The sequence below is a fragment of the Hyaena hyaena genome, unplaced genomic scaffold (assembly GCF_003009895.1).
Source record: "Hyaena hyaena isolate Hyena2069 unplaced genomic scaffold, ASM300989v1 scaffold_9, whole genome shotgun sequence".
NCBI lineage: Eukaryota > Metazoa > Chordata > Mammalia > Carnivora > Hyaenidae > Hyaena > Hyaena hyaena.
In genome coordinates, this window is record NW_024080641.1 from 5,713,929 (window position 1) to 5,741,258 (window position 27,330).

The 27,330-nt window shown below is 50.1% G+C and overlaps 1 protein-coding gene across 2 annotated transcripts; it reads right to left on the reverse strand.

Moving 5' to 3' along the window:
* Positions 1–3,347: 3,347 nt before the first annotated feature.
* LOC120240566 lies at positions 3,348–27,256 on the reverse strand. 2 transcript variants are annotated; one of them, XM_039245330.1, is made up of 10 exons: positions 27,095–27,149; positions 22,205–22,330; positions 18,691–18,792; positions 18,273–18,413; positions 15,200–15,343; positions 11,582–11,722; positions 9,078–9,209; positions 7,507–7,671; positions 7,116–7,262; positions 3,348–4,279 (listed from the first exon to the last, which is right to left on the reverse strand). In XM_039245330.1, the coding sequence occupies exons 2-10, from the start codon at positions 22,257–22,259 to the stop codon at positions 4,047–4,049; spliced, it is 1,260 nt and encodes a 419-aa protein (XP_039101261.1). In that variant the 5' UTR covers positions 22,260–22,330; positions 27,095–27,149; the 3' UTR covers positions 3,348–4,046. The 2 variants fall into 2 exon arrangements, with proteins under 2 accessions (XP_039101261.1, XP_039101255.1); XM_039245324.1 differs by lacking the exon at positions 22,205–22,330 and having other exon boundaries at positions 27,095–27,256.
* Between the last annotated feature and the right edge of the window lie 74 nt (positions 27,257–27,330).

Here is a 27,330-nt window from a genome sequence, read left to right on the forward strand (position 1 = left end):
GTCCAGCTTCTTTTTCCTTCTTTAAATGTTTTATGTTTATTTATTTATTTATGAGAGAAAGAGAGAGAGAGATACAGAGAGAGCAAGTAGGGGAAGGGCACAGAGAGAGGGAGACAGAATCCCAAGCAGCCTCTGCACTGTCAGCACAGAGCCTGATGCGGGGCTCGAACCCACGAACTGTGAGATCATGACCTGAGCCGAAACCAAGAGTCAGACGTTTAACCAACTCAGCCACCCAGACACCCCAAGTCCAGCTTCTTGATGCGTGACCTTGAGGTTATAGATCAGAGGTCTGTCCCTCACTTGATGCATGACCTTGAGGTTGTAGACTCAGAGGTCCTTGTCCTCGCTTGCAGAATGACCGTCTATAATGCCTACATCGTAGGGTATTAAGTAAGATAAATGATATGAAACACCCAACATGGTCCTCACCACAATAGTACTTCCTTTTTCTTCCCAGCACTGTTAGGAACTGACTGTCGTGTCCCCGACCCTCCCCCACCCAAATTCATCTGCTGAAGCCCTGGCCCCACAGTGTGATGATGGTATCTGGAAGTGGAGCCTCAATTAGGTTTAGAGGAGGTCATGAGGGCGGGGCCTCACGATGGACTAGTGTCCTTGTGGGAAAGGAGGAAAGACCAGAATGGGCTCCCTGTCTCTGCCATGCGAGGACACAGTGAGGAAGTGTCGGTCTGGCAACCAGGAAGAGGGGCCTCACCGAAGCCCAACCACTCTGACACCCTGCCCTCCAGAACTGTGTGCAAATGTGTGGTGTAAGTCGCCCGAGTCTGTGTTGGTTGGTTATGGCCGCCTAAGCTAAGACAAGCAGCATCTGAACAACTCCCACTCACCGAATGCTTATTACCTGTTAAACACCATCTATAGACATTCCCCTTGTCGGGAGCAATTGCTACTCCCATTCTACAGATGAGGAAACTGGGGCTAAGACAGAGGAAGGGATCTGCCCAACGTCATTGTTATTTGCCTGGGATCCCTCAGTGTCCCTCTGTGTCCGCTCCTCTCTGCCCTGTAACGCTGAGGCGGGGAGTTTTAAAACCACATTTCCCAGCCTCCTTCACCACCAGACTTCTGCAAACAGGAAGAGCTCCAAGCCAGGGGGTAAAATGGGCCTTCCCCTCACCCCTGCTTCTGGCAGCATCCGTGGCTGTGGCGCCTCCTGTGTGGCCCCAGCCCCGGCCACACAGCCCCCTCCATCCGTGGTTCCAGTACAAGTACAAGCCGCCCGCAGCCCCTCACTTTGTGCTGAGACCACCAGATCCCTTTGGCTTCCCCGGCCCTGGAGGTGATAGCCGCTTCCTGCATTTGCTAGTCTCGGGGGTACTTCCTATGGAGACTGCATGTCTCCAAAAAAAAGACCACAGCAGTATTTCCAGTCCTACGTGCCTTTTCGGAACCTTGTGACTGTCACTTGCCATGGAACCTTGTGACTGTCGCTCGCCAACAAGAGCAGAGTCTGTCTCCTCTTCCCTTGAACCTAGATGAATACAGTATAGCAGAAGGGGTGCTTTTCGACCTCCAAGGCTAGGTCATAAGGGGCAGCACACTTTCCCTCTCTTGGGATGTTCACCCAGGGCCATCTGTGGCTGAGTAACAAATCACCCCAAATTTATCCACTTAAAACAGTGCCCGTTAAGAATCTCACAGTTCTGGAGGTCAAAAGTAGGGGTGTGCTTGGCTGGGTTTTCTGCTTAGGATCTCACAAGGCTGGAAACAAGGTCTTGGCTGGGCTGGGCTCTTATCTGGGACTTGGGGTCCTCTTTCGGGCTCACTCGGTTCTTAGCAGAATCCAGTTCCTTCCATCTGTAGGACACAGGTCTCTATGTTCTTGCTGGCTCTCAGCTGGGGATCACGCTTGGCCCCTGGGGGTGGCTCCTGGGTCCTTTCCACATACCCCCTCCAACTTTAAACCAGCAATGCTACATCATCCTTTTCATGCTTCACATCTGACTTCTGCTACCAGCCAGAGAAGACTCTCTGCTTTTCAAGGGCTTATGTGAGTAGATGAAGCACCACGCTCCCCCTCACCCCCTCCCTGATCACCTCTTTGATGATCTCAAAATCAACTCATCATCTACAAATCTAATTACATCTGATTACATCTGCAAATCCCTTTGGGCATGTCACATATTGTCACACATGTTGTATCTCATCACCCTCAGGGGCCCGGGGATTAGGGTGGAAATTGGTGGTGACGGGGATGCTTAGAACTCTACCCCCCACAGGGCAAGATCGCATGTTGTGAGCAAGTCCAAGCCATGCAGTGAAGCTCCCTGGAGGTGTCCAGCTACACATATCCCCGCCAAAGGTCTCAGCCAGCAGCCCCCATCAACTGTCAGAGTTGTGAGTGTACGCACCTCCAGATGGCCTCAAACCACCCCAGCTGGTACGCGTCATGGGGCAGAAGCAAGGCCATCCCTAAATTCCTACTCCCTCTATAACCAAATCTGAATGAATTGCATCCCACAATACCAAGTGGTTTGGATTTCCTTCTTCTGACCTGGACGCTTCAAATAGGGCCTTGATGTGGTCTATTCTCTCTCCTCTGGGGATTCTGGGACCTGAGGGGACCTATAGATGACAGTGTCTAGGAGCCAGGGTGGGCATAAGAGCAAATGTTCAGTCTGGAATCAGTGTTTTTATTTTAGTTTATTTTAGTTTAGTTTAGTTTAGTTTAGTTTTTAAAATGTAGTTTGGAGGGGCGCCTGGGTGGCTTAGTCGGTTAAGCGTCCGACTTTCGCTTAGGTCATGATCTCGCAGTTCGTGGGTTCGAGCCCCGCGTCGGGCTCTGTGCTGACTGCCAGCTCAGAGCCTGGAGCTTGTTTCAGCCTGTGACTCCCTCTCTCTCTGACCCTCCCCTGCTCACGCTGTCTCTCTCTCTCTCTCTCCTAAAAATAAATAAAACATTAAAAAAAATTAAAAAAAAAATAAATAAAATGTAGTTTGGAGTGGGTCCTGAGAATCTGCATTTCTTCTTTTTTTAATGTTTATTTCTTTTTGAGAGAGAAAGAGCGTGAGCAGGGGAGGGGCAGAGAGAGAGGGACACACAGAATCCGAAGCAGGCTCCAGGCTCTGGTGTCTGTCCAATGCGGGGCTCGGACTTGTGAACTGCAAGGTCATGACCTGAGCAGAAATCAGGTGCTCAAGTGACCAAGCCCCCAGGTGCCCCGTGAGTGTCACTTTAGAGCCAGCATTGGACCCAGAGGATGTAGCAGTGAGGTGAGGATTGGGGGTGGTACTCAACAGGACGAAGAATGCCAGGAACCACTTGCTTTTGGCTGAAAGTAATACAAAGTCCGACAAAAAGAACGGAGAGCATTCGCACGGCATGAATTGGACAAATATTTATTGATCACATGCGATATGCGGCGTCAAGCCCAGTTCTAGACACTGAGTGTGCATAGTAAAGAAAACTCTCTGCTCTCAGGAGGGTTTAGGTTCTAGTGGGGGAGGCACATAATAAACCCAGTGCAGGGAAGAGAAATGGGAAGGCTGCAGAAGGGGTAGGTCTTTTTTTTTTTTTTTTTTTTTTATGAGATGTCTGAGGGAGGTGACATCTGAGCAGAGGGCCAAGCGGATGTGTGGGGTGTGGATGGGGGGTTCCAGGCAGAGGGAGCTGTCCAGGACTTTGCTAAACCCTGAAGAGGAAGCCAGAAGGAGCTGTTTCCCAATGTTCTAGAAAAGAGACCCAGCCCTAGTCTAAGGGAGCGGCCTGGTGTTGGAGAGCCCCTAGCTTGAGGAAAGAGGATTAGTCTTTGCCGCCCCCGCCCCCATGAAGGATGTGTGTCCACGGAGGTCTGAGGGAGGCTAGTCCCTAGTCCGAGGGCGGGCCCTGGTGTTAAGAGGGCCTTGGGGAAGCCCTTGGGCTGAGGGAGGAGGCTCACCCCTGGCTTGTGACTTTTCTCACCAGAAGCTTCCAGGCCTAGAACCGTGGAAGTCGAGGGGAGCCAGGGAGCCATCTAGCGGGGTGGGAAGCAAGCGGGGCTGAGTGGCTGCGGGGCGAGCGAGGGTGGCGGGGGCGGCACTGCTCAGGAGAGGGCCAGGAAGCCCAGGGCCACCAGCGGCAGGGACAGGGCGAGGCGGAGGCCGGGCGGCGCGCCCGAGAGGCACTGGGATTGCATGACGGCGCGCTGGCTGGAGCTGCAGTGGAGCCGCTGCGCCAGCCGGTGGCCTGGAAACGTCAGCAGCCCCTTGGTGGTGGCGGCGGGGACCCCGCACAGGTTCTGGGAGCCGCAGCCGCGCAGGGTCACGTTCCAGCTGCCTGAGGGGACGCGGGTGAGAACGCAGGTGAGGATGCGCGCGGGCAGGTGTCCCCGGGGCCCACGTGAGCCTCCCGTCACAAGCCACCCCGGGCCACCCCCCTCCTCCCCCGTCCACCTCCCTTCCCCCCACCCCTGTCCCCTCGCCCAGGCTTCCGGGCCCCCAGAATAAGCTCACTTCCGGCAACTCCCGCCAGCCCCGCGGGATCTGCCTGAGTCGCCGAGGTTCCCTAAACGCCCAGACTGTCACATCCGTCAGGACACATGGCAGCGGGCCAGCCCTGATGGATGACAGGCCCTCAGATCCATGTCCTTCCGGGAAAACTCCCCGAAAATGTTGAGATCCTCAAGCGGGAGCCTGGTCACAGCTGTGCTTTTCATTGTTATTCTTTTATATATATATTTTAAAGTTTTTTTAAGTTTGTTTATTTACTTATTTTAAATTTTTATTTATTTCTGAGAGAGAGAGAGAGAGTGAGCGGGGGAGGGTTAGAGAGAGAGGGACACACAGATCTGAAACAGGCTCCAGGCTCTGAGCTGTCAGCACAGAGCTGGAAGCAGGCCGGAACCCACGAACAGTGAGATCATGACCAGAGGCGAAGTCGGATGCCTAACCAACTGGGCCACCCAGGCGCCCCCTATTTATTTATTTTGAGAGAGAGAGCAAGTGAACATATAGGCAGGGAGAGGTGAAGAGAGAGAGTCTGAAGCAGGCTCCGCACTGTCAGCACAAAGCTAGATGTGGGGCTCGAACCCACAAACTTGGAGATCATGACCTGAGCAGAAATCAGGAGTCAGATGCTCAGCTGACTGAGCCACCCAGGTGCCCCATTAAGTCTTTATCTTTTAAAGAAATGTTTGGAAATACTTATGGTTAATGTGATATGATATCTGAGGCTGCATTCAAAATAATATGGGGTGAGGGTGGAGAGGAAGCAGGATTAGCCGTGAGTGGATAATTATTGGGGTTGGGTGAAGGGCATATGGGATTTATTAAACTGTTGACTCTTCTATCTATTTATTTTTTACTTTCTCCCTAATAAAAAAATAAAAAATAAAAAGTTGGGGCAGCGCCTGGGTGGCTCAGTCAGTTAAACATGACTCTTGGTTTTGGCTCAGGTCATGAGCTCACGGTTCAGTTCGTGAGTTTGATCCTTGCTTGGGCTCTTTCTCACTGAGAGCGCAGAGCCTGCTTAGGATTCTCTCTTTCCCCTCCCTTCTTGCCCCTCCCCTGCACGCACACTCTTTCTCTCAAAATAAATAAATAAACTTTTTAAAAAATGTTACAAAGAGGGGCGCCTGGGTGGCTTAGTCGGTTAAGCGTCCGACTTTCGCTTAGGTCATGATCTCGCGGTTCGTGGGTTCAGGCCCCACGTCGGGCTCTGTGCTGACTGCCAGCTCGGAGCCTGGAGCCTATTTCGGAGTCTGTGTCTCCCTCTCTCTCTGACCCTCCCCTGCTCACGCTGTCTCTCTCTCTCTCTCCTAGAAATAAATAAAAATATTTTTTAAAAAATGTTACAAAGAAATGTAAGCCTCATAGGAGAGTGTGTAGTTTGTCTCAATATGCCCTGAACTGGAGTATATTTCCTCACAAAGCCATGATGGTCTTAGATTCACTGAAATGCACTTACTATCTCGAATTTCCAATCCAGTAGCCACAAGCCACATATGGCCACTGAGCTGTATGTGTATATAGTAGCCAAGCCCACGAGAGCTGTGGCTGGTTTGAACTGAAAGGTGCTGTGAATATAAAATCCACACCTGATTCCAAAGGCTTAGTAGCCAAAAAAGAAAAAAGAAAAAAAGAAGAATGTAAGATATATCGTTTATAATTTCTTACATTGATCGCATGTTGAAAATTACAACTGTTGAATATAGTGGGGTAAATTAAAAAATTACTAAATTAATTTCATCTATTACTTTTTACTTTTTATTTTTTATTTTAAAAAATTGTTAACATGTATTTATTTTTGAGAGACAGAGCATGAGCAGGGCAAGGGAAGAGAGAGAGAAGGAGACACAAAATCCAAAGCAGGCTCCAGGCTCTGAGCTAGCTATCAGCACAGAACCCGACACGGGGCTCAAACTCACGAGCCGTGAGATCATGACCTGAGCTGAAGTCAGCCGCTTAACCACCTGAACCACCCAGGCACTCCTACTTTTTACTTTTTAATGTGGCTACCCGGAAAATTTAAATTCTACACGTGGCTTAAGTCGTATTCCTTTTGGACGGCACTCTTCCAGAAGTCTCATGGATTATCTTATTTAATTCCCACAATAGTCTTTTAAAAGGTTATTTATTTTTGAGAAAGAGAGCTCATACGTGCGCTAGCTAGCCGGGGAAGGACAGAGAGAGAGAGAGAGAGGGAGCCGGAGGACCCCAAGCAGGCTCCCACTGACAGCAGTGAGCCCAAGGAGGGGCTCACACTCACAAGCCAGACGGTGAGATGGTGACCTGAGCCAAAGTCGAACGCTCAGCTGACTGAGCCACCCAGCCGCCCCTGATTCCCACAGCAGTCTTTTTTTTTTTATTAATATTTTTATTTATTTCTAGGAGAGAGAGAGGGTCAGAGAGAGAGGGAGACACAGACTCTGAAATAGGCTCCAGGCTCCGAGCTGGCAGTCAGCACAGAGCCCGACACGGGGCTCGAACCCACAAACCGCGAGATCATGACCTAAGCGAAAGCCGGACGCTTAACCGACTAAGCCACCCAGGCACCCCACCCACAGCAGTCTTATGAGTTAGAGATCCCAAACTCAAGCAGTGCCTGAATCCAAAACCAATGCACTCGGGCTCGCTCGCGGGCACGCGCATGCACATACACATGTGTATGTTACCTTCTATAGGCACCAGGTCCAGCTGGACACATTCAGTCTCCCCGACGGGACACTGCATGTAGAAGGAGGAATTGCAGAGCCCCAGGTGGCCACTAGGACATGTAGGACACAGGAACTCGCTCATGGCGTGTGACACTGGCAGAACTTCTGTACAGGGGCAGGTGACAGTCAGGACCTCCAGGACCCTCTGTGCACTTACAGGCTCTCCCACAGGGGAATGACCTTGTTGGGATTTCCCGATGAGCTGGGGTCAGGGTGCCTTCAGGCAGCCTGGCTGCGGACTGGGGAGGCTCCCGCCTGTCTGCCTTCCTCGACTCAGGACAAACTCTCCTCCAAAGTCACCCCACCACATCCTCAGCCACCCCATGACTGCTTTCCGGGGGCAGCATACCGGGAGGAGCAGGTGCTTGGCAGTTGCCTTGGCAACAGGTGGAGTTGATCCAGAAGCCAAAGTCAACGTTGTAGGTGAAGGCAGAGACAGAGCTGCCGAATCTGCAGTCCTTGGGGGCCACACAGGAACCCTTTCTCCAGGCATGAAAGCCACCTTTGCCTAAGGCTGGAGAGATGTGGAGGGCAGGCTTAGGGGAAAGGCAGCCATAAGCCATGCTCTCCCTAGAAGCCCACAAATCCCTCTGGGTGTCATTGTTGGCATTCACGTCGCCTGAAATTCCACCCTAATACACTCAAAGCCTGTCACTGTTCATCAAGACACTTGACTCAAGGGGCGCCTGGGTGGATCAGTCAGTTGAGCCGGTTAAGTTTTACATTTATTTATTTTTGAGAGACAGAGAGATATAGAGCACACATGGGGGAGGGGCAGAGGGAGAGGGAGACACAGAATCCGAAGCAGGCTCCAGGCTGTGAGCTGTCAGCACAGAGCCCGACGTGGGGCTCGAACCCATGAACCACTAGATCATGACCTGAGCTGAAGCCAAAACCCTAACCGACTGAGCCACCCAGGCATCCCATAAGTCATTGTTTTTAAGCCACAATGTTTTTTTAAATTGTGCCCCCCCAAAAAAACACATAATAAAAAATTTATCCTCTTAGGCATTTTTAAGTGTACATTAGTAATGTTAACTATATTTACATGGTTATGTAACAGGTCTCTAGAACGTTTTCATTTTGTAATACTAAAAGTAGCAGCATTCTGTTATTTCGACTACTCTAGGTTTCTCTAAGAGGAGTCATACTGTATTTGTTCTTTTGTAACTGGTTAAGCCACTACATCTTTTTGTTGTTGTTGTTTTTTGTTTTTTGTTTTATTTATTTCTAGGAGAGAGAGAGAGAGACAGCGTGAGCAGGGGAGGGTCAGAGAGAGAGGGAGTCACAGACTGAAACAGGCTCCAGGCTCTGAGCTGGCAGTCAGCACAGAGCCCGACAAGGGGCTCGAACCCACGAACCGCGAGATCATGACCTAAGCGAAAGTTGGACGCTTAACCGACCAAGCCACCCAGGCGCCCCTAAGCCACTACATCTTAAGCTGATTTGTTATTCAGCAGTAAGTATCTATAACAAATGTGGCATCATCTTTTTTTTTTAACATTTTATTTGCTTAAAACATTTTTTTAATGTTTATTTATTTTTGTGAGAGAGACAGACAGACACATCATGAGCCGGGAAAGGGCAGAGAGAGATGGAGACACAGAATCCAAAGCAGGCTCCAGGCTCCAAGCTGTCAGCACAGAGCCCGACGCAGGGCTCCAACCCACGAACCGTGAGATCATGACCTGAGCCAAAGTTGAATGCTTAACTGACGGAGCCACCCAGGCGGCCTCGTGTGGCATCACATCTTAAATTCACCTACTCCGCTGAAGCTAGCCTCTGTCCTCCACGGCCAGGAAAAGGCTGCCATGGCCAGAGTCAAGGCAGCAAACAGAGGGGGCACAGAGAGATCTTGGTGAGCCTCAGGCCCCGTTTCTGCCCCCACCCCCAGCCGATCCTATCCCCCGGGACACTCACCTATGACACCTGTTGTCTGAAGGCAGTAGTTTCGATCTGCTGGGCAGAAGACAGCGTCACAATCATTGAGTCCTGAGCAGGTGAAACAGACAGTGACCCTATCCGTGGTCAGAGTTGTGGTTGCAGGGGGACCTGATGAGAGAGAGAGAGAGAGACGAGCCGGCTGGTGAGTAACCGCTGTGTGTGTGTGTGTGTGTGTGTGTGTGTGTAGTTTTGGGCACATCAGTGCATGTGCACCTCTACAGCGATGTAGTCTGAGTACCCAAGCACTCAGGCCTGTTTCCCTGAGCACACACGGGGCTGTGTGTGCCCGTGTTGAACTCTGTGTGTTCTGGAACTGTCTGTGGAAGGGCGGGGTCATTTCTGTGCGGCATCCCTGTGTGAGAAGGTGTCTACATCTCCGTGTGAACAGAGCACATGTTTATGTGTATATAGAAAAGGCTGATTTTGTGGGTCTGGGTGTGTCTGTGCTCCCAACAAGGTTTAGGGGGCTTGGATATATATCTGGAGTACAGATGTGCATGTCTGTGAATGTTGGCAGAGTGTTTCAGCACGTCTGTGTATATTTTGTACTTTCATATGTTTGTGTGTTTGTGCCTGTCCACGTGCATGGATCCAGCAACTGATGAGCCCCTGCATGGATATGTTACACGTCGGAGGGACTGCGTATGCAGACATTCCATGCCTTGTGTTCCAGTTGTTAGTTAGCCTACTTAGCCCTTTCCCCTTCCATATTTATTTTAGTTTATTTATTTTTGAGACAGAGACAGAGCACAAGCGGGGGAGGGGCAGAGAGACAGAGAGACAGAGAATCTGAAGCAGGCTTCAGGCTATGAGCTGTCAGCACAGAGCCCGACGCAGGGTTCGAACCCACCAGCCGTGAGATCATGACGTGAGCCGGAGTTGGATGCTCAATCCACTGAGCCACTCAAGCACCCTTCTCCTTCCATATTGTAAATGCTGAGCCCCTGGGTCCTTTTCTTCATGGTGATCATTCATTGAACCCACTGTTTACTTTTTAAAAGTAAAACTCCTGGGGCATCTGGGTGGCTCAGTGGGTTAAGGGTCCGACTTCAGCTCAGATCATAATCTCACAGTCCGTGGGTTTGAGCCCCGTGTCGGGCTCTGTGCTGACAGTTGGGAGCCTGGAGCCTGCTTCAGATTCTGTGTCTCCCTCTCTCTCTCTGCCCTTCCCACACTCACTCTGTCTCTGTCTCTCAAAATAAAATTAAGACATAAAAATTTTTTAAATTAATTAATTAAAAATAAAAGTGAAACTCCCCGAGGGGCGCCCCCCAAGTGTCCGACTCTTGGTTTCAGCTCAGGTCATGATCTCACAGTTCGTGGGACTGAGCCCTTCGTTGAGCTCCACGCTCATTGTGGAGCCTCCTTAAGACTGATGTTTCCATGTCCCTGGAGCCCAGGGAAGGCAGCTCTATCCAGATTTGAAAATTGCCTCTCTCTCCTCTGAAACATCTGTGATTCTGTTCTGTCATCTTCCTTTAAAAAAGCTATTGCCTGGGGCGCCTGGGTGGCTTAGTCTCGACTTTCGCTTAGGTCATGATCTCGCGGTTTGTGGGTTCGAGCCCCGGGTCAGGCTCTGTGCTGACTGCCAGCTCAGATCCTGGAGCCTGTTTCAGAGTCTGTGTCTCCCTCTCTCTCTGACCCTCCCCTGCTCACGCTGTCTCTCTCTCTCTCTCTCCTAGAAATAAATAAAAATATTTAAAAAAAAAAAAAAAGCTATTGCCCTGGTCAGTGCTATCTCAATTAGCATTTCTCTTTTCTGGAAGACAAAACTTACTATCTGTGTTCTTTTGTTAAGCCAAATTGCCAAACTTTTGGCAAATCTGTCTTCTTTCACAAGCAAGGAAGTGAAGGAAAGAAAGAAAAAGACTGTTAGATTTCTTATTTCAACAGAGTTTGTATCTCTAATCTTATTTACATGAAAGGATGCTTGTGTTTAGAAATGCATACTCCGTACTCCTCAGGGCACCTGGGGGGCTCAGTCTTTTAAGTGTCTGACTTCAGTTCAGGTCATGATCTTGCGGTTCGTGGATTCGAGCCCCGCGTCAGGCTCTGTGCTGACAGCTAGCTCAGAGCCTGGAGCCTGCTTCAGATTCTGTGTTTCCCTCTCTCTGCCCCTCCTGCCCACTTGCAGTCTATCTCTATCTCTCTCAAAAATAAATAAACATTTTTTTTAATTTTAAAAAGAAAAAGAAAAGAAATGCGTGCTCTTCTGTACATGTGTTTAGGGTGCTGAGATACAGATGAAGATATTGGTGAATGTATGGATGCCAGTCGGATTTTCTGCTTCCAGGTGTGTTAAGTGATGTGCACGCGGGTGTGCACACGTGCGTCTGTGAGCTTATAAGGGTAACTGCGTGCCCTGAGAGCATATGGGGAGTGGGAGGGGAAACCCTGGAAACACATAGGATTGGGAAGGGCACATGGGATCTAAGAAGGGCAGAGAAGGTAGAATCTCAGCAAGTCAGAGTTCAAAGTACCTGGCTGGGTGGGTGTAACCACATAGTTGCATTCAGGCTGGCTGATGAGACGAAATCCAGAAGCTTCCGGCCCCAGGGTGGTGTTCACTTGCAGGTGGCAGACATTTGGGGTAGCACAGCCCTTCAGGATTTGGGGACCCCCTGCAGAAACAGGGGGAAGCGGCAGGGGGAGACTCAGAGCCAGAGCCTGAGTCTGACTTTCACTAGGTCTGAAAGCTCTCATCTCTCTTGATAGTTGTATATGATTCATTGTCAAATCTGCCCAGTCATTTCTTATAACCTCTTGATACCTGCTCATTTTTGTGATTCTACTTTTATTCCTTCAAATATACCACATATGGTTACATTCTGTAGCTGATAATTGCAATAGCTCCTCATGAGTCTGATCTCATTTGTTGCTTCTGCTCTCACTCATGGTGGCTTGTTCCCTTGTGTATTTCATGAGCTCTGATTGTGAGCTCATATTTGGTTGATGTTAATCTTAAGCAGGGAGAGGGTTATCCTGGTGGCTTTTCATTGGACAGGATTTACGTTCACTTATACTAACTAGGAGGTACTACCAACCTGGGATCATATCGGTCTCCTTCCAAGGTTACTGGCTTATGTGGGGCTCTAAGAGTCAGCTCCCCAGCCATGCTGTGGACCCAAGACCTAGCACCCAAAGCAGGGTGTGATCAGCATTTGTTCTCAGGGTCACTGTGCCTTTTATGTTTGCTTACTGCTCTTATTCTGAATTCTGCTCACATTTTTATTTTGTTTGGGGGACGCTTGGAAATTTTCCTAACTTCCTATAAGCCCCCCAAAGCATGGAGAAATATTTTTCTTTTTTTTTTTTTTAATGTTTTATTTATTTCTAGGAGAGAGAGAGACAGCATGAGCAGGGGAGGGTCAGAGAGAGAGGGAGTCACAGACTGAAACAGGCTCCAGGTTCTGAGCTGGCAGTCAGCACAGAGCCCGACGCGGGGCTCGAACCCACGAACCGTGAGATCATGACCTAAGCGAAAGTCGGACGCTTAACCGACTAAGCCACCCAGGCGCCCCTGGAGAAATATTTTTTTACATCTAGTTCAACTGTAAATAATGGCCTACCAAGAGGGATGATAACGCTAGCCGGCTATAAGGGGGTATATTGTCCACAGAGCATTTAAAAACAAAATAAAACTGGGGCGCCTGGGTGGCTCAGTTGGTTAAGCGTCTGACTTCGACTCAGGTCATGATCTCGCGGTTTGTGGGTTCGAGCCCCGCGTCGGGCTCTGTGCTGACAGCTAGTTCAGAGCCTGGAGCCTGCTTCGGATTCTGTGTGCGTCTCTCTCTCTGCTCCTCCCCAGCTCATGCTCTGTCTCTCAAAAATGAATAAATGTTTAAAAATATTTAAAATAAATAAATAAATAAATAAATAAAAACAAAATAAAACTGACTAGGGGAGCCTGCCTGGCTCAGTCTGTAGAGAACGCAACTCTTGATATTGGAGAGCTGAGTTCAAGCTCCATGGTGGGCAGAGAGCTTACTTAAAAAAAAATATAACGGTCACCTGGGTGGCTCAGTTGGTTAAGCGTCCAACTCTTGATTTCAGCTCAGGTCACCATCTCACAGTTTGTGAGATCAAGCCCCATGTTGGGCTCTGCTTGGGATTCTCTCTCCCTTTCTTTTTGCCCCTCCTTTGCTGGAGCTCTCTCTCTCTCAAAATTAATAAACATTTTACAATAAGAATAATTATTATTATAAAACTAACTAAACATCAGTCTGCTTCTTTGTATCACCCTATTCCAGCGTTTCCAAACAATGGCAGTGATAAAGTACCCCTGCCCCCAGAGCAGACCACGCCTACCACTCATGTCCCCCCTCCCTTACCTCACACCTTCCCAGTATGCCACTGTTTGTCACAGGAAGACCTTTCTGGAGGCTCAGGTCTACCAGGAGCAGAAGCCCAGACCATTCCTCCCTGTCGCTTTGTTGGCCTAATAGTGAGTCTATGTTCTATTCCAAGCCTTTCGCTCAAAAAGCCTCTGCTCCAACCATTTGCAAACGCATAGGGGTGATTTTTAAATACATCTGCAAATTCTTTGACACATCAAGAAGTGAGGGTCTAAGTGTCCTCTTCTTGAAACTGATGAGGGAAACAAAGGCAAGAGAAATGTAGCTCAAATTAAATCTCCTTTGAGCTTGTAGCCCACTGATAGACACCTGAAACGTGAGTATGACCTTCCTCAAGGGACTCATGGCTGCCTTAGTCCCTTCATGTTTATGTTTTATTAAAAGTAACCTTATCTCGGGGCGCCTGAGTGACTCAGTCATTTGAGCACTGACTTTGCCTCAGGTCATGATCTCACGGTTCATGAGTTCAAGCCCCGCGTTGGGCTATGTGCTGACAGCTCAGAGCTTGGAGCCTGCTTCAGATTCTGTGTCTCCCTCTCTCTCTTCCTCTCCCCTGTTTGTGCTCTGTCTCTCTCTCAAAAATAAAAAATAACAAACATAAAAAAAAAATAACCTCGTCTTAATAGCAGCTAGCCCCTCAAGGTCCTGGAAGCCATGCTTCCAAATTCCTTAGAGACTTATTTTATCTCTCTCCTTCTCCCTCCACAAACCTAAAAATATAAAATCAGCTACCCCAGTGCAGCTCTTCCTGCCACGGGTCCTATCCCTGTGTCTTAACAAAATCACCTTTTTGCACCAAAGACATCTCAAGAATTCTTTCTTAGCCATTTGCTCAAGAACCACATCAAAACCAGATGGACTTCTGTGACCACTTCAACCAACAAATCATGGTAGAATGACATCATGTGACTTCCAAGGCTAGCTCGTGTAAGACCGGGCAGCTGCCATTTTGTTTGCTGGAATACTTGCTCTAAGTCTTCAGTCACCATGCAAAGGTGATGGCCACCATGATGTGGGGAAGCCCAATCTAACGAATGTGGAGATACCATATAGAGAGGCTCTACGATTATGTGAAGAGAGAGAGAGATGCCTAACTAGCCCCTGCCACTGCACTGTTTGCTGTACTAGTCAGTACTGAGATCTTTAGCCAGCATATAACAAGCCCTAAGGCGGCCATGCTGTGAGGAAGCCCACTCTAACCAATGTGGAAAAACCACCTTGGAAAGGCCCAGAGTCTACATGTGTGAGAGGCTCAGCAAACCCCTAGTTGCTCAGTTCTAGCTCTGGCCACACTCTGACTGTGATTCCGTGAGAAACTCAGAACCATCCAGGTAAGTCTTCTGTAATTCCCAACGCACATTAACTATAAGAGTTAATAAAATGGGGCACCTGGGTGACTCAGTTGGTTAAACACATCTGACTTTGGCTTGGGTCATGATGATCTCATGGTTCGTGAGTTCAAGCCCCACATCGGGCTCTCTGCTGTCAGTGCAGAGCCTGCTTCAAATCCTCTGTCCACCTCTCTCTCTGCCCCTCCCTGCTCTCTCTCTCTCTCCCCAAAAAATAAACATTAAAAAAAGTTAATAAAATGAGGGTTATTATTTTAAGCTGCTGCATTTGTGAGCGATTTGCTAAACAGCAATAGGTGACCAAAACACACATGCAAATGAATCTCAAGACTTGTTTGTGCAGGTTGCAGAGAGGCTCACCACGCAAGGACCTCCTGAAGGGAAGAACCCTTACCTCCATTCCATGTCCCATTGAGGGTGAGACACATAGTCTGGTCCCCGTTGCAGTTCATGACCGAAAGGGGGTCACATGAAGCTGATGTATTCCCAGAACAGTAGGGACATTTCACTCCATTGTGCTGGGCTTCCGGCCCTGCCTCTGGGAGGAGTGGATGTGGTCAGTGTGGGGTGAAGGGTGAACACGCCCCCCATCCTGCCCCCACCAGCCCTCTTGTTCTCGCCGCTGCCACCACCACCACAATCCAGAGCATTTTCCTCCAAAGTGGGACCAGCCTGGTCACAGCCACCTCCTTCCAAACCCTGAAGATGTATTCTGAAGAGCAACAGACACAGATGAAGGTGGGACCACCCCACACCGGTCCTTTATTCTAAAACCTTCAGGCTAGATCCTGTGGGTTCCTTTACTCATTCCTCAAACTTTCTTGAGCACCTACTGTGCGCTGGGCCCTGTTCTAGAGATCTGGCACTGACCGCACAGACAAAAGCTCTCCTTTGAACACCCTGAATTCCAAAAATTTTAAAATAATAAAGTAATTAAAATAAAATTAAATAAATAAAACCATAAAATTAAATAATAAAAATGAAAAGTCATCCTGAAAAAAAAAAGTAATCCTGTTATTTTAGGTGTTAAGATATCGTGATGTTCTTGGGGCGCCTGGGTGGCTTAGTCGGTTAAGCGTCCGACTTTCGCTTAGGTCATGATCTCGCGGTTCGTGGGTTCGAGCCCCGCGTCGGGCTCTGTGCTGACTGCCAGCTCAGAGCCTGGAGGCTGTTTCAGAGTCTGTGACTCCCTCTCTCTCTGACCCTCCCCTGCTCACGCTGTCTCTCTCTCTCTCTCCTAGAAATAAATAAAACATAAAAAAAAAATTAAAAAAAAAGATATCGTGATGTTCTGGACTCGGGGGCTCTCTACCATTTGATTGATTTCAGAGCTTTCTTAGAGATCTGAAACATTTAAGAGGAAGCTGCTCTAACAGATATTTTGTGCATCACAGCTAAGCCACGACTCACTCTGAGTGTGATTTATGTTGCAATAGTGGCAAATACTGGAAAGTACATCAAAGACGAGAGGACCACAGAGCTGCCCTGGCTAGCGCGTGGGCCCGGTGCACCTGTAGCAACTGAGCTCTCGAAATATGGCGGGTTCCCTTCGTGCACTGCTGGTAGGAGCATAAGCTGGTGCAGCTGCTGTGGAAAACAGTATGGAGGTTGCTCAAAAAATTAAAACTTGAACTCTCATGCGATCCAGCAATTCGACTACTGGGTATTTACCCAAAGAAAGCGAAAACGTTAATTTGAAAAGATAGAGGTGCCCCTATGTTTATTGCAGCATTATTTACAAAGGTCAAGATACGGAGACAACCCAAGTGTCCATCCATAGGTGAATGGATAAAGAAGATGTGGCCTCTCTCTCTCTCCATCTGCCCCTCTCCCCAGGTTGTGCTCTCTCTCTCCCTCTCTAAAATAAATAAATAAATAAACAAACAAATAAATAATAATTTTTTAAAAAGTGGGGAGGTGGGTAGAGGGTGGGAAAAATGGGTGAAAAGGAGTGGCAGATAAAAAAAAAAAAAAAGAAATGGGGGCACCTGGGTGGCTCAGTTGGTTAAACGTCCGACTTTGGCTCAGGTCATGATCTCACAGTTGGTGAGTTCAAGCCCCGCATCGGGCTCACAGCTGACAGCTCAGAGCCTGGAGCCTGCTTCAGATTCTGTGTCTCACTCTCTCTCTGCCCCTCCCCTATTCACACTCTGTCTCTCTCTCTCAAAAATAAATAAACATTAAAAAAAAAAAAAAAAGAAATGTGATAGGTTCCCTTTGAGATGTCCTATGAGTATAAAATAACCCTAGGTTTCAGAGGCTTAGTTTAAAAAAATAAAATACCTCATCAATAATTTTATATTGATCATATAAAATCAATATAATTAAAAAAACTTTTTTTAATGTTTATTTATTTTTGAGAGACAGAGAGAGCACAAGCCGGGAAGGGGAAGAGAGAGAGGGAGACACAGAATCTCTGTGCTGTCAACGCAGAGCCTGATGCGGGGCTCAAACTCATGAACCTTGAAATCATGACCTGAGCCAAAGTCAGACGCTTAACTGACTGAGCCACCCAGGCACCCCATGATTTTAAAATTCAAAAATCATTACATGTCAGAATAATATTTTAGATATGTTATCTTAAATAAAATACATCATTAAAATTAATTTCGGCTGGGTTTTTTTTTTTTGCACTTTTTAACGTGGTTACTCGGAGAGTTTTCATTACAGCTATGGCTCCCGTTACATTTTTCTCCTAGGCAGCGAGCGCTGCAATCTATTCACCACCAGACGGTCACTCAGAGTATTCCGAGAGAGTCCCTTTGATGTTTCCCTACACATAGGAATTTTTGTTACACACAGTTATAATCATAGCTGGCATTTACAGACTGAATGGCATGCCCACGTCTCACCAGCTATTTTATTTGAGGAGAAACACGATTTTTAGGAGGAGTGGAAACCCCAGTTGTTTGAAAGTCTGGCCAGTAACCTTGACGTGGAGCTGTCTAGGGTCTCTCCGTTGCCACACCTGCAAACGCAAATGCCTTCTTTGGAAAAATAACCAAGCAGCAAAAGTGATCTTTATCACTGCTCAGAGCCAGGTCTGGAGTAAGGCCAGCGAGAAGGCGCTCACTCTCAAGGTCACCCAAGTGCAGAATCAGCACCTGAAAGTAAATGCTTCCTTAAAATTTGCACCCTGGGGGCTCGCTGGCCCACCCTAGCCCAAGCCCATCACTCCCTGTACATTTCTTGCTCTGCTTGGCTAGCCCTCAAGGGAGCTCCTTTCCCAAGGAGAAATAAAATTCTGGGTCTCCTCTCCAGCCCCCCAATAACTCAGTGAGTACAACTACAATTTTTGCAGTGCCTGCTCCATGCCGGCCGTGGGCTCCAAGGCACCCCCTGCAAAGCTTCTTTCACGCCCATTTTCCAGATGAGAACTGAGGTCAGCCAGGCAGAGCGGGAAAATCAAGGCCAAGCCCCCACAACACCCTTCCTGAGGGCGCGACCCCCAAGCGCTGCCAACAAACCTTGTCGGGTGGCCCTGCCATGGCTGTTTACACAACAGGCCGTGCAGAGACTCGAGTGGGGGCCGTAGGTCACGGTGTAGATGCCTTCTTGGAATTCCCCAGGGGCTACACACGAGCCATTCTTGATGAGATTCCCATTTTCTGGGGATAGAGGTTGAGGAGGGGGAGATTAGAGACTCCTACCCCCTCCCGGACCTCTGTCCGCTCCGTAGCAATCCCCAGAGGTCAGTCTGGGACCTCAGTTGGCACTGAAGCCACCCCAGCCCCCCACCCCCACCCCAGCAGCACTGAGCTGAGCAAAGAGTCCAAAGTTTGCAACCTTCAGTCCCAGGGTGGTTCTTCCATGCCCCGCCCCCCGCCCCCGCCCCCGCCCACCTCTTTGTTGGACCCCCGCCCAGCCCCTGTCTGGTCCCCCCACCCAGCTCCATCTGGCCAAACACGCAGGCGTCCTTGGTGGGAGGACAGGCCATCTCGGTGCAGTTTCCCAGCAAAGAGCAGACTGGACACATCTTGGAGGTCCCTGTGGGGACAGAGGACTGATCAGACCCTGTGATTGGAGGAGAAAACACAGGCATGCGCGCGCGCGCGCACACACACACACACACACACAGACACAGGATTCAAGAGTAGGATTAAGGGGGACACCTGGGTGGCTCAGTCGGTTAAGCATCCGACTCTGAATTTCGGCTCAGGTCATGATCTTGCATTTCGTGAGTTCGAGCTCCATGCCGGGCTCTGTGCTGACAGTGCAAAGCCTGCTTGCAATTCTCTCTCTCCCTCTCTCTCTGCTCCTTGTGCACTCTCTTGCTCTCTCTTAAAATTAAATAAACTTAAAAAAAAATTGGATTAAGGGCTAGGGGTGGGACAACTGTTGGGAGATCAAGGAACGTTTTCCCGGAGGTGTGCGTTCAGGGAGACAAAAGGAAATGGTTCGGGGTTAAGAATCAGCATCTCCAAGGGGCGCCTGGGTGGCTTAGTCGGTTAAGCGTCCGACTTTCGCTTAGGTCATGATCTCGCGGTTCGTGGATTCGAGCCCCCGTCGGGCTCTGTGCTGACTGCCAGCTCAGAGCCTGGAGCCTATTTCAGAGTCTGTGTCTCCCTCTCTCTCTGACCCTCCCCTGCTCACGCTGTCTCTCTCCTAGAAATAAATAAAAATAAAAAAAAATAAAAAAAAAAAGAATCAGCATCTCCAAGCCGGAGCTGCTACTGACCTCCGTCTAATCTACCAGGGAACTCTCTCCAAACACCTCCCTCGGGTGCCCACATTTGAACTTATAAAAGTAGAATGGTCCCATAGGGCACCTGGGTGGCTCAGTCGGTTAAGCATCTGCCTCTTGGTTTCCGTTTGGGTCGTGAACTCATGGTTCATGGGTTCGAGCCCTGCATCAGGCTCCACACTGACAGTGTGGGATTGGGATTCTCTCTCTCTCTCTCTCTCTGCCCTTTCCCACTCGTGCGCTCTCTCTGTCTCTCTCAAAATAAATAAGTAAACTTTAAAAAAAATTTTTTTTTTCTAGGAGAGAGAGAGAGAGACAGCGTGAGCAGGAGAGGGTCAGAGAGAGAGGGAGTCACAGATTGAAACAGGCTCCAGGCTCTGAGCTGGCAGTCAGCACAGAGCCCGACGTGGGGCCCGAACCCACGAACCGCGAGATCATGACCTAAGCGAAAGTTGGACGCTTAACCGACTAAGCCACCCAGGCGCCCCTTAAAAATGTTTTTAAAAAGTGGAATGTGCCACCTTCTTCTTCTTTCTATGTTTATTTATTTTTTTTAATGTTTTATTTATTTCTAGGAGAGAGAGAGAGACAGCATGAGCAGGGGAGGGTCAGAGAGAGAGGGAGTCACAGACTCTGAAACAGACTCCAGGCTCTGAGCTGGCAGTCAGCACAGAGCCCGACGCGGGGCTCGAACCCACGAACTGCAAGATCATGACCTAAGCGAAAGTCTATGTTTATTTATTCTTGAGCAAGAGAGAGACAGAGACAGAGAGCAAGCAGGGGAGGGGCAGAGAAAGAGGGAGACAGAATCCGAAGCAGGCTCCAGGCTCTGAGCTGTCAGCACAGAGCCTGTCGTGGGGCTCGAATTTACAAACCAAGATATCATGAGCTGAGCTGAAGTCAGACACGCAACCGACTGAGCCACCCAGGCCCCCCACGGCAGCCTTCTTCTCCACCTGCAGAGAGGCACCTGGGGCTCTTCCAAGAATCCAGAGGCTCGAAGAAGCACAGTCTGAAGGCTGCAAACCGTGTCTCATGCCCGCCTCTTACAGATGCATACGAGAGGAGACTGAACGCGGATGGGCTTGGAGTCTCACTTGGGATCACACAGTGAGATCCTGGCTAAGTGCCAGGCCACTTAGTCCCCAACCTGGACCCAGGGGCCAGGATCAGACCCAAAGGGGAAACAAGCAGACAAGGCGTAGGAACAATAATAACTGTTCCTGGGGCGCCTGGGTGGCTCCGGGGGGTGAGCGTCAGACTCTTGGTTTCAGCTTAGGTCACGATCTCACAGCTGTGGGTTCGAGTTCCATGTCGGGCTCTACACTGACAGCCTGGACCCTGCTTGGCATTCCCTGTCTCCCTCTCTCTCTCCCTCTGCCCCTCCCCTGCTCACTCCCTCTGTCTTTCTCTCAAAACAAATAAATAAACTTTAAAATAATAATAATAACTGCTCTTGGCGATCTTCTGCTCTTCCGACAGGGGCTACTTCTGACCTGGTCCTGTTCTAAACTCTTAAGAAGTTCTTCAAACATATTAATTCCATGAATGCCTCCAGCAGCTTTTGTTTTGCCCAAGAGCTTTTAAAAAAAAAAAAATTTTTTTTTTAGTTGATAGAGATAGAGATAGACAACAAGGGAGGGGCAGAGAGAGACAGGGAGAGAATCCCAAGCAGGATCTGTGCTTTCAGCATAGAGCCTGACATGGGGTTTGAACCCATGAACCATGAGATCATGACCTGAGCTGAAATCCAGAGTCAGACACTTAATCGACTGAGCCATCCAGGTGCCCCCCAACAGCTTTTTGAGGCAGGGTCATCATCACCCTCATTTCACAGATGGGGAAACGGAAGCACGGAGAGGTTAAGTGGCTTGTTTAGGGTTCCAAAGCCAAGGGGCGCCAGGGTGGCTTAGCCAAGTAAGCCTCCGACTCTGGGTTTTGGCTCAAGTCATGATCTCACAATTCATGAGCTTGAGCCTCACGTCAGGCTCTGTGCTGACAGTGCGGAGCCTGCTTGGGATTCTCTCTCTCGCTCTCTCGCTCTCTGCCTCTACCCCTGCTCTCAAAATAAATAAAGAAAAGAAAAAAGAAAAAAAAGAAACAAACATAGAGAATTAAGCTCACAAAGCTAAGAGAAAGAAAGAAAGAAGGAAAGAAAGAAAGAAAGAAAGGAGGAAGGAAGGAAGGAAAGAAAGGAAGGAAGGAAGGAAGGAAGGAAGGAAGGAAGGAAGGAAGGAAGGAAGGAAGGAAGGAAGGAAGGAAGGAAGGAAGAAAGAAAGAAAGAAAGAAAGAAAGAAAGAAAGAAAGAAAGAAAGAAAGAAAGGAGGAAGGAAGGAAGGAAGGAAGGAAGGAAGGAAGGAAGGAAGGAAGGAAGGAAGGAAGGAAGGAAAGGAAGGAAGGGAAGGAAGGAAGGAAGGAAGGAAGGAAGGAAGGAAGGAAGGAAGGAAGGAAGGAAGGAAGAGAAAGACACAGAAACAGAGAATTAAGGTCACAAAGCTGAGAAGCGGCGGAGCCAAGACTTGAACCCCGGCCGGGCTGACGCCAGAGCTATGTTCTCAAACACAGTTCAGCTGCCTCTGCTAGACACAAAGCGGAGGGAGCAGGAGCCAGACCCCAGATTCTGAAGCCAGATGCCCACCCCGCATGTGCACATGGACCGACTCTCTCGCCCTTGCTCTCGTCCCCGCTCTCAGGGACCACACGCAAGGTGCCTACCTGCTGGGGAGGCCAGCGCCCCCCAGAGCGCCAGGCTGGCGAGGAGCTGGAGCATGACCCAGGCCGGAGGGGAGGAAGCAGGACACAGGTGACCTGGCCTTTTATTCAAGGGCTAGACTAGCAGACCTAGAAGAGAGAGAGAGCAAACAGGTGAGGGAGATAGTGGCCCCACCCTCCATCCTCGCCACTGGGACACCCGGCGGGGAGGGGGGTGCAGGGGCTCAGGGAGGAGCACGGAGACGGGAAACTGAGTCCTGAGAGAAACAGACAGAAGGGCACGCTGGCACCACTACTGCTATTATTAACGGGTTCCTGGTCGTTCCATAGAGATCCCTGGGTCCCTACAACAGTCCTATAGGCCATTCCCCCTAAATCCAGAAGGGAGACAGTATTCTAGTATTCCGTCCGTCAGTCTGGGCCAGGCTCTGTGACAGTAACCACGCTGCCCGACTGCTAGAGCTGCGACCTGGTGGTCTCCACAGACCTGGTGTTTAACTTTTAGTGGCTAGAACACGGGAATGTCTCGGAGGACCCAGGCGTGCCACGCGGGGCAGGGGGAGGGGCGGGCGCTGAGGGTCTCCGGATGGCAGATTTCTACCAACCAAATCTGGAAGTATCTCAGGTTTTTTTTTAACATTTATTTATTTTTGAGAGACAGAGACAGAGCGTGAGCAGAGGAGGAGTAGAGAGAGAGGGAGACACAGAATCCGAAGCAGGCTCCAGGCTCTGAGCTGTCAGCACAGAGCCCGACACGGGGCTCAAACCCACGGACAGTGAGATCATGACCTGAGCCGAAGTTGGATGCTTAACTGACTGAGTCACCCAGGCGCCCTGAAAGAATTTCAGTATTTTAACCGCTGGTACAGTTTAAACGAGCCCCGAATTTCCCACCTTTCATAGAGAAAGAAACTAAGCCTCCGAGCCATTAAGACCCTTCTCCAAAAGCTGCCAAGTGAGGACATTGGCATAACCAGGATTTGAACACGGGCCTCTCTGACTTGACTGTTGGACCTCACCTAGAAAATGGCCTGCCTCAGCCAGATGAGGCCTGCATTTCTCTTCTGCCCCTGCCTCTGGCTGGGCGATCTTGATTTGCACATCTGTTTAATGGGAATAAGGTCGATCTGAAGGACCCCACAAGGAACCTCCAGCCCCAGGGCTTGGTCTCCCCGTCAGAGTCACCTCTTCATTGCTTTGCCTCCCCACCCGCCTCTCCTTTGAGGTATAGCTCTGGGGATATCCCGTCCCTGGTTTCGGTCCTCAGTGTGTCCATCCACTAAATTGGCACACTCCAGGCTCCCCTGCTAACACCGGATACATGGTGGCCGTGTCGCCGTTGGGAGGACTCTGCTCCGGCCTCACTAAGGAAACCACACTCACTTCCAGAAGAGGATGAGCACTTCGGATCCCAACGGCCTGGGGTCAAGCTCCAGTTCTGCCACTTCAAGCTCAGCGGCCTCGGGCAAGCCATGCCGCCTACCAGAGCCTCAATTCCTCACTCGTCAGACAAGGAGAGGAGAGGGGCGCTTGGGGGCTCAGTTGTTTGGGCACCCGACTCTTGATCTCATCACAGATCACGATCTCATTGTTTGTGGGATCGAGCCCCGCGTAAGGCTCTGTGCTGACAGCTCGGAGTCTGCTTGAGATTCTCTCTCCCTGTCTCTCTGCTCCTCCCCTGCTCGCACTCTCTCTCTCTCTCTCTCTCTCTCTTTCAAAATAAATAAATAAACTATTTTTAAAAAAGGAGAAGAGGGGGGCACCTGAGTGGCTCAGTCGGTTGAGCGTCTGACTTCGGCTCAGGTCATGATCTCACGGTTCGTGGGTTCGAGCCCCGGGTGGGGCTCTGTGCTGACAGCTAGCTCAGAGCCTGGAGACTGCTTTGGATTCTCTATCTCCTTCTCTCTCTGACCCTCCCCTGCTCTCTCTCTCTCTCTCAGAAATTAAAAAAAAAAAAAAAAAGGAGAAGAGGAAGAGGACCTATGTCAAAGCCTGCCGTGAGGGACTAAATGAACCACTGTATGCAGAACCCGGAGGACAGCTCTGTGTGTTGTCAGTTAGCCGCACGTCCTGCAAGGCTGGGGCTGGCCTCTCCCCTTGGCTCAGAGGAGCCACCCCAAACAAGAGAAAGGGCCAGTGCAGGGTCAGCGGCAGGGCTGTTGGACTTCCCAGACTCCAGGTGGGGCCCTCAATCAGCCGGTGCGATCAAGAACTTGAGGGGTGCCTGGGTGGCGCAGTCGGTTCACGGTTCGTGCGTTCGAGCCCCACATAGGCTCTGTGCTGACAGCTCGGAGCCTGGAGCCTGCTTCAGACTCTGTGTCTCCCCCCCTCCCTCTGCCCCTCCCCTGCTCACACTGCGTCGCTCTCTCAAAAATAAATAAACATTAAAAAATTAAAAAAAAAAAAAAAAAAGGAAGAAGCTTGGGCCTAAGGGAGGAGGGAGCCTGAGGGCTGCATTTCCTGACGGGGTGCGGTGGCAGGGAGAAGCTTCTGGAGGCGGTCCACCGCCTTCTCGGGTGGGCCCAGAGCCCTTTGGTCCAGAAGAAGCGGGAAGAAGAGAGAACAGGCGCCCCAGTCTGGAGGCTGGAGGCTGGGGTCTGGAGGCTGGAGGAGGGAGCGGCTCTAGGTGCTTCGTGACTAGAAGCCTATCTCCTAACTCCTCAAACATTAGCTGATAACTCAGGCTTGGCAAACAGGCTGCCAGTGGCACAAACATGGCATAAAATGTGTGAAGGGCAAGCAGGCAGGCAAAGGACATGTTCTTGCCCTTAATTAGAAACCTGGAGGCGAGAGGCGCCTCGGGGGGGCTCAGTGGCTTAAGGGTCTGACTCTTGATCTCGGCTCAGGTCGTGATCTCACGGTTCGTGGGATGGAGCCCCGCGTCGGGCTCTGCGCTGCCAGTGCAGAGGAGTTATGTACACACAAGCCTGGGGGCCCACAGCCCCACCTCCAATGCACAAACCACAGTGTAAACTAAAGCACCGTCCCACCCCTAAAATTCTCCACCTGAAAATAATGTAACCCGAGTCACGGTTTCCTCTTTTCTTGTTTTCTTCCATTCGATACGTGGGCCTTTGCCCAGGTCTGTGTTTTCCCACAGCTTGGTATTACAGACTCTGTTGCAGCAAAGAACTATGTGACACGATCGTTTCACACATGGGCCAAGTTCCCCCCAAGCGGTAAGTGGTTTGACGGTGTCAGAAGGGTTTTCTCCATTTGTCATTTTGAGAACAATTGCAAAATCAGCCTTCTTGGGATTGGACCAATGTACGCTTACACCAGCTGCGTAAGGGAGTGTCTGCTTCCGTACAGACTCACCACCTGTGTGTATCATCAGCCTGTTTTATTTTTGCCAGTGTGTAAGGGAGAGGGCCGTGGTCGGATGCAAATGGCCATGAACTCTGTGTAGCTCCTGGACCCCAAGAGACGGAGTCTACTCAGGGCGCCTGGGTGGCTCAGTCGGTGAAGCGACCGACTTCAGCTCAGGTCATGATCTCACGGTTCATAGGTTCGAGCCCCGCGTCGGGCTCTGTGCTGACAGCTAGCTCAGAGCCTGGAGCCTGCTTCGGATTCTGTGTCTCCCTCTCTCTCTGACCCTCTGTCTCTCTCTCGCTCTCAGAAATAAATAAAACATTAAAAAAAAAAGAAAAAGAGAGATGGAGTCTACGGAATGCTAAGTAACTGGAATTAAAATAAAAAATTGAAAACGAAAAAAAGGGAGGGAGAAAGAGATGAAGTCTTTCTCCCTCTCGTCCACTCTGAGCCAATCTCGGAACTTGCTGTGACCAGAGAAGGCGGCAGAAGCCATGCTGAGTGAGTTGGGTCTTGGCCTGGGAGAATGTGCAGCTTCCCTGTCACCTTCTTGCTGCCGTGACCCCTCCTTTGCCCCCGTGTGAAAGAGCTCCCCTCTTGCAAGGGCGGAGACCGCTCGCTCGGGGCCTCCGGGCCGGCCCAGCAAGGACCCCCGAGTGAGGCCATCCAAGACCAGTCAGGCCCAGGCGAGCCAGCCTGGACCAGCCGGGCCCGGCCAACCCGCAGGGCCTTGAGGTATAATACGTGCTGTTTTAAGCCGTTACATTAGGGGTGTTAGAACACAGCAAACGCTAACAGATGCGAATAGCACTGAAGGGTCGCTGTTATGCTTCCTCTCCGGTCCTCTGCTCGTGTTTCTTTTTTTTTTTTTTTTTTTTTTTAATTTTTTTAATGTTTTATTTATTTCCAGGAGAGAGAGAGACAGCGTGAGCAGGGGAGGGTCAGAGAGAGAGGGAGTCACAGACTGAAACAGGCTCCAGGCTCTGAGCTGGCAGTCAGCACAGAGCCCGACGCGGGGCTCGAACTCACGAACCGCGAGATCATGACCTAAGCGAAAGTCGGACGCTTAACCGACTAAGCCACCCAGGCGCCCCCCTCTGCTCGTGTTTCTGTTGCTTCGTAGGAGCCGTGTTAATGTCCTGAGGCCGCCGCCACAACGTGCCGCAGCCAGCGTGGCTCAGAAGCACAGAAGCGCGGGGCGCCTGGGTGGCTCCGTCGGTTGAGCCTCCTGACTCTTGGTTTCCACCTCGGGTCATGGTCTGGTGATTCGTGGGTTCGAGCCCGCATCGGGCTCTGTGCTTGACAGTGCGGAGCCTGCTTGGATTCTCTCTCCCTCCCTCTCTCAACCCCTCTCCCGCTCGCTCCCTATCACTCTTCCCCTCCTCCCCAGAAAAAGATTAAAAAAAAAAAAAGTGCCAGGACTAGCTGCTATAGTCCTAGAGGGCGTTACTCTTAATTCAGTTTAAAAAAAAAAAAAACAACAACAAAAAACCCCGACAACAGAAATGCACTGTCTCACAATGTGGAGGCTGGAAACTGAAATTGGAAACCCCAAACCAAGGTGTCGACAGGACTGCTTACTCTGAAATCCTCTTGGGTGAGTCCTTCCTGCCTCTTGCCAGCTTCTACCGGTTTGCTGGCAATCTTTGGCCCCCCTTGGCTGCAGCTCCCTGTCTCCAGTCTCGGCTCCCTTTATCCCACGGCCTTCTCCCTGTGTCTCCCTCTTCATGTGACCATCTTCTCCTGAAGACACCAGAGGCTTTGGATTACGGGCGGGCCTACTCCCCTATGACACCGGCTTAACAAATTACATCAGC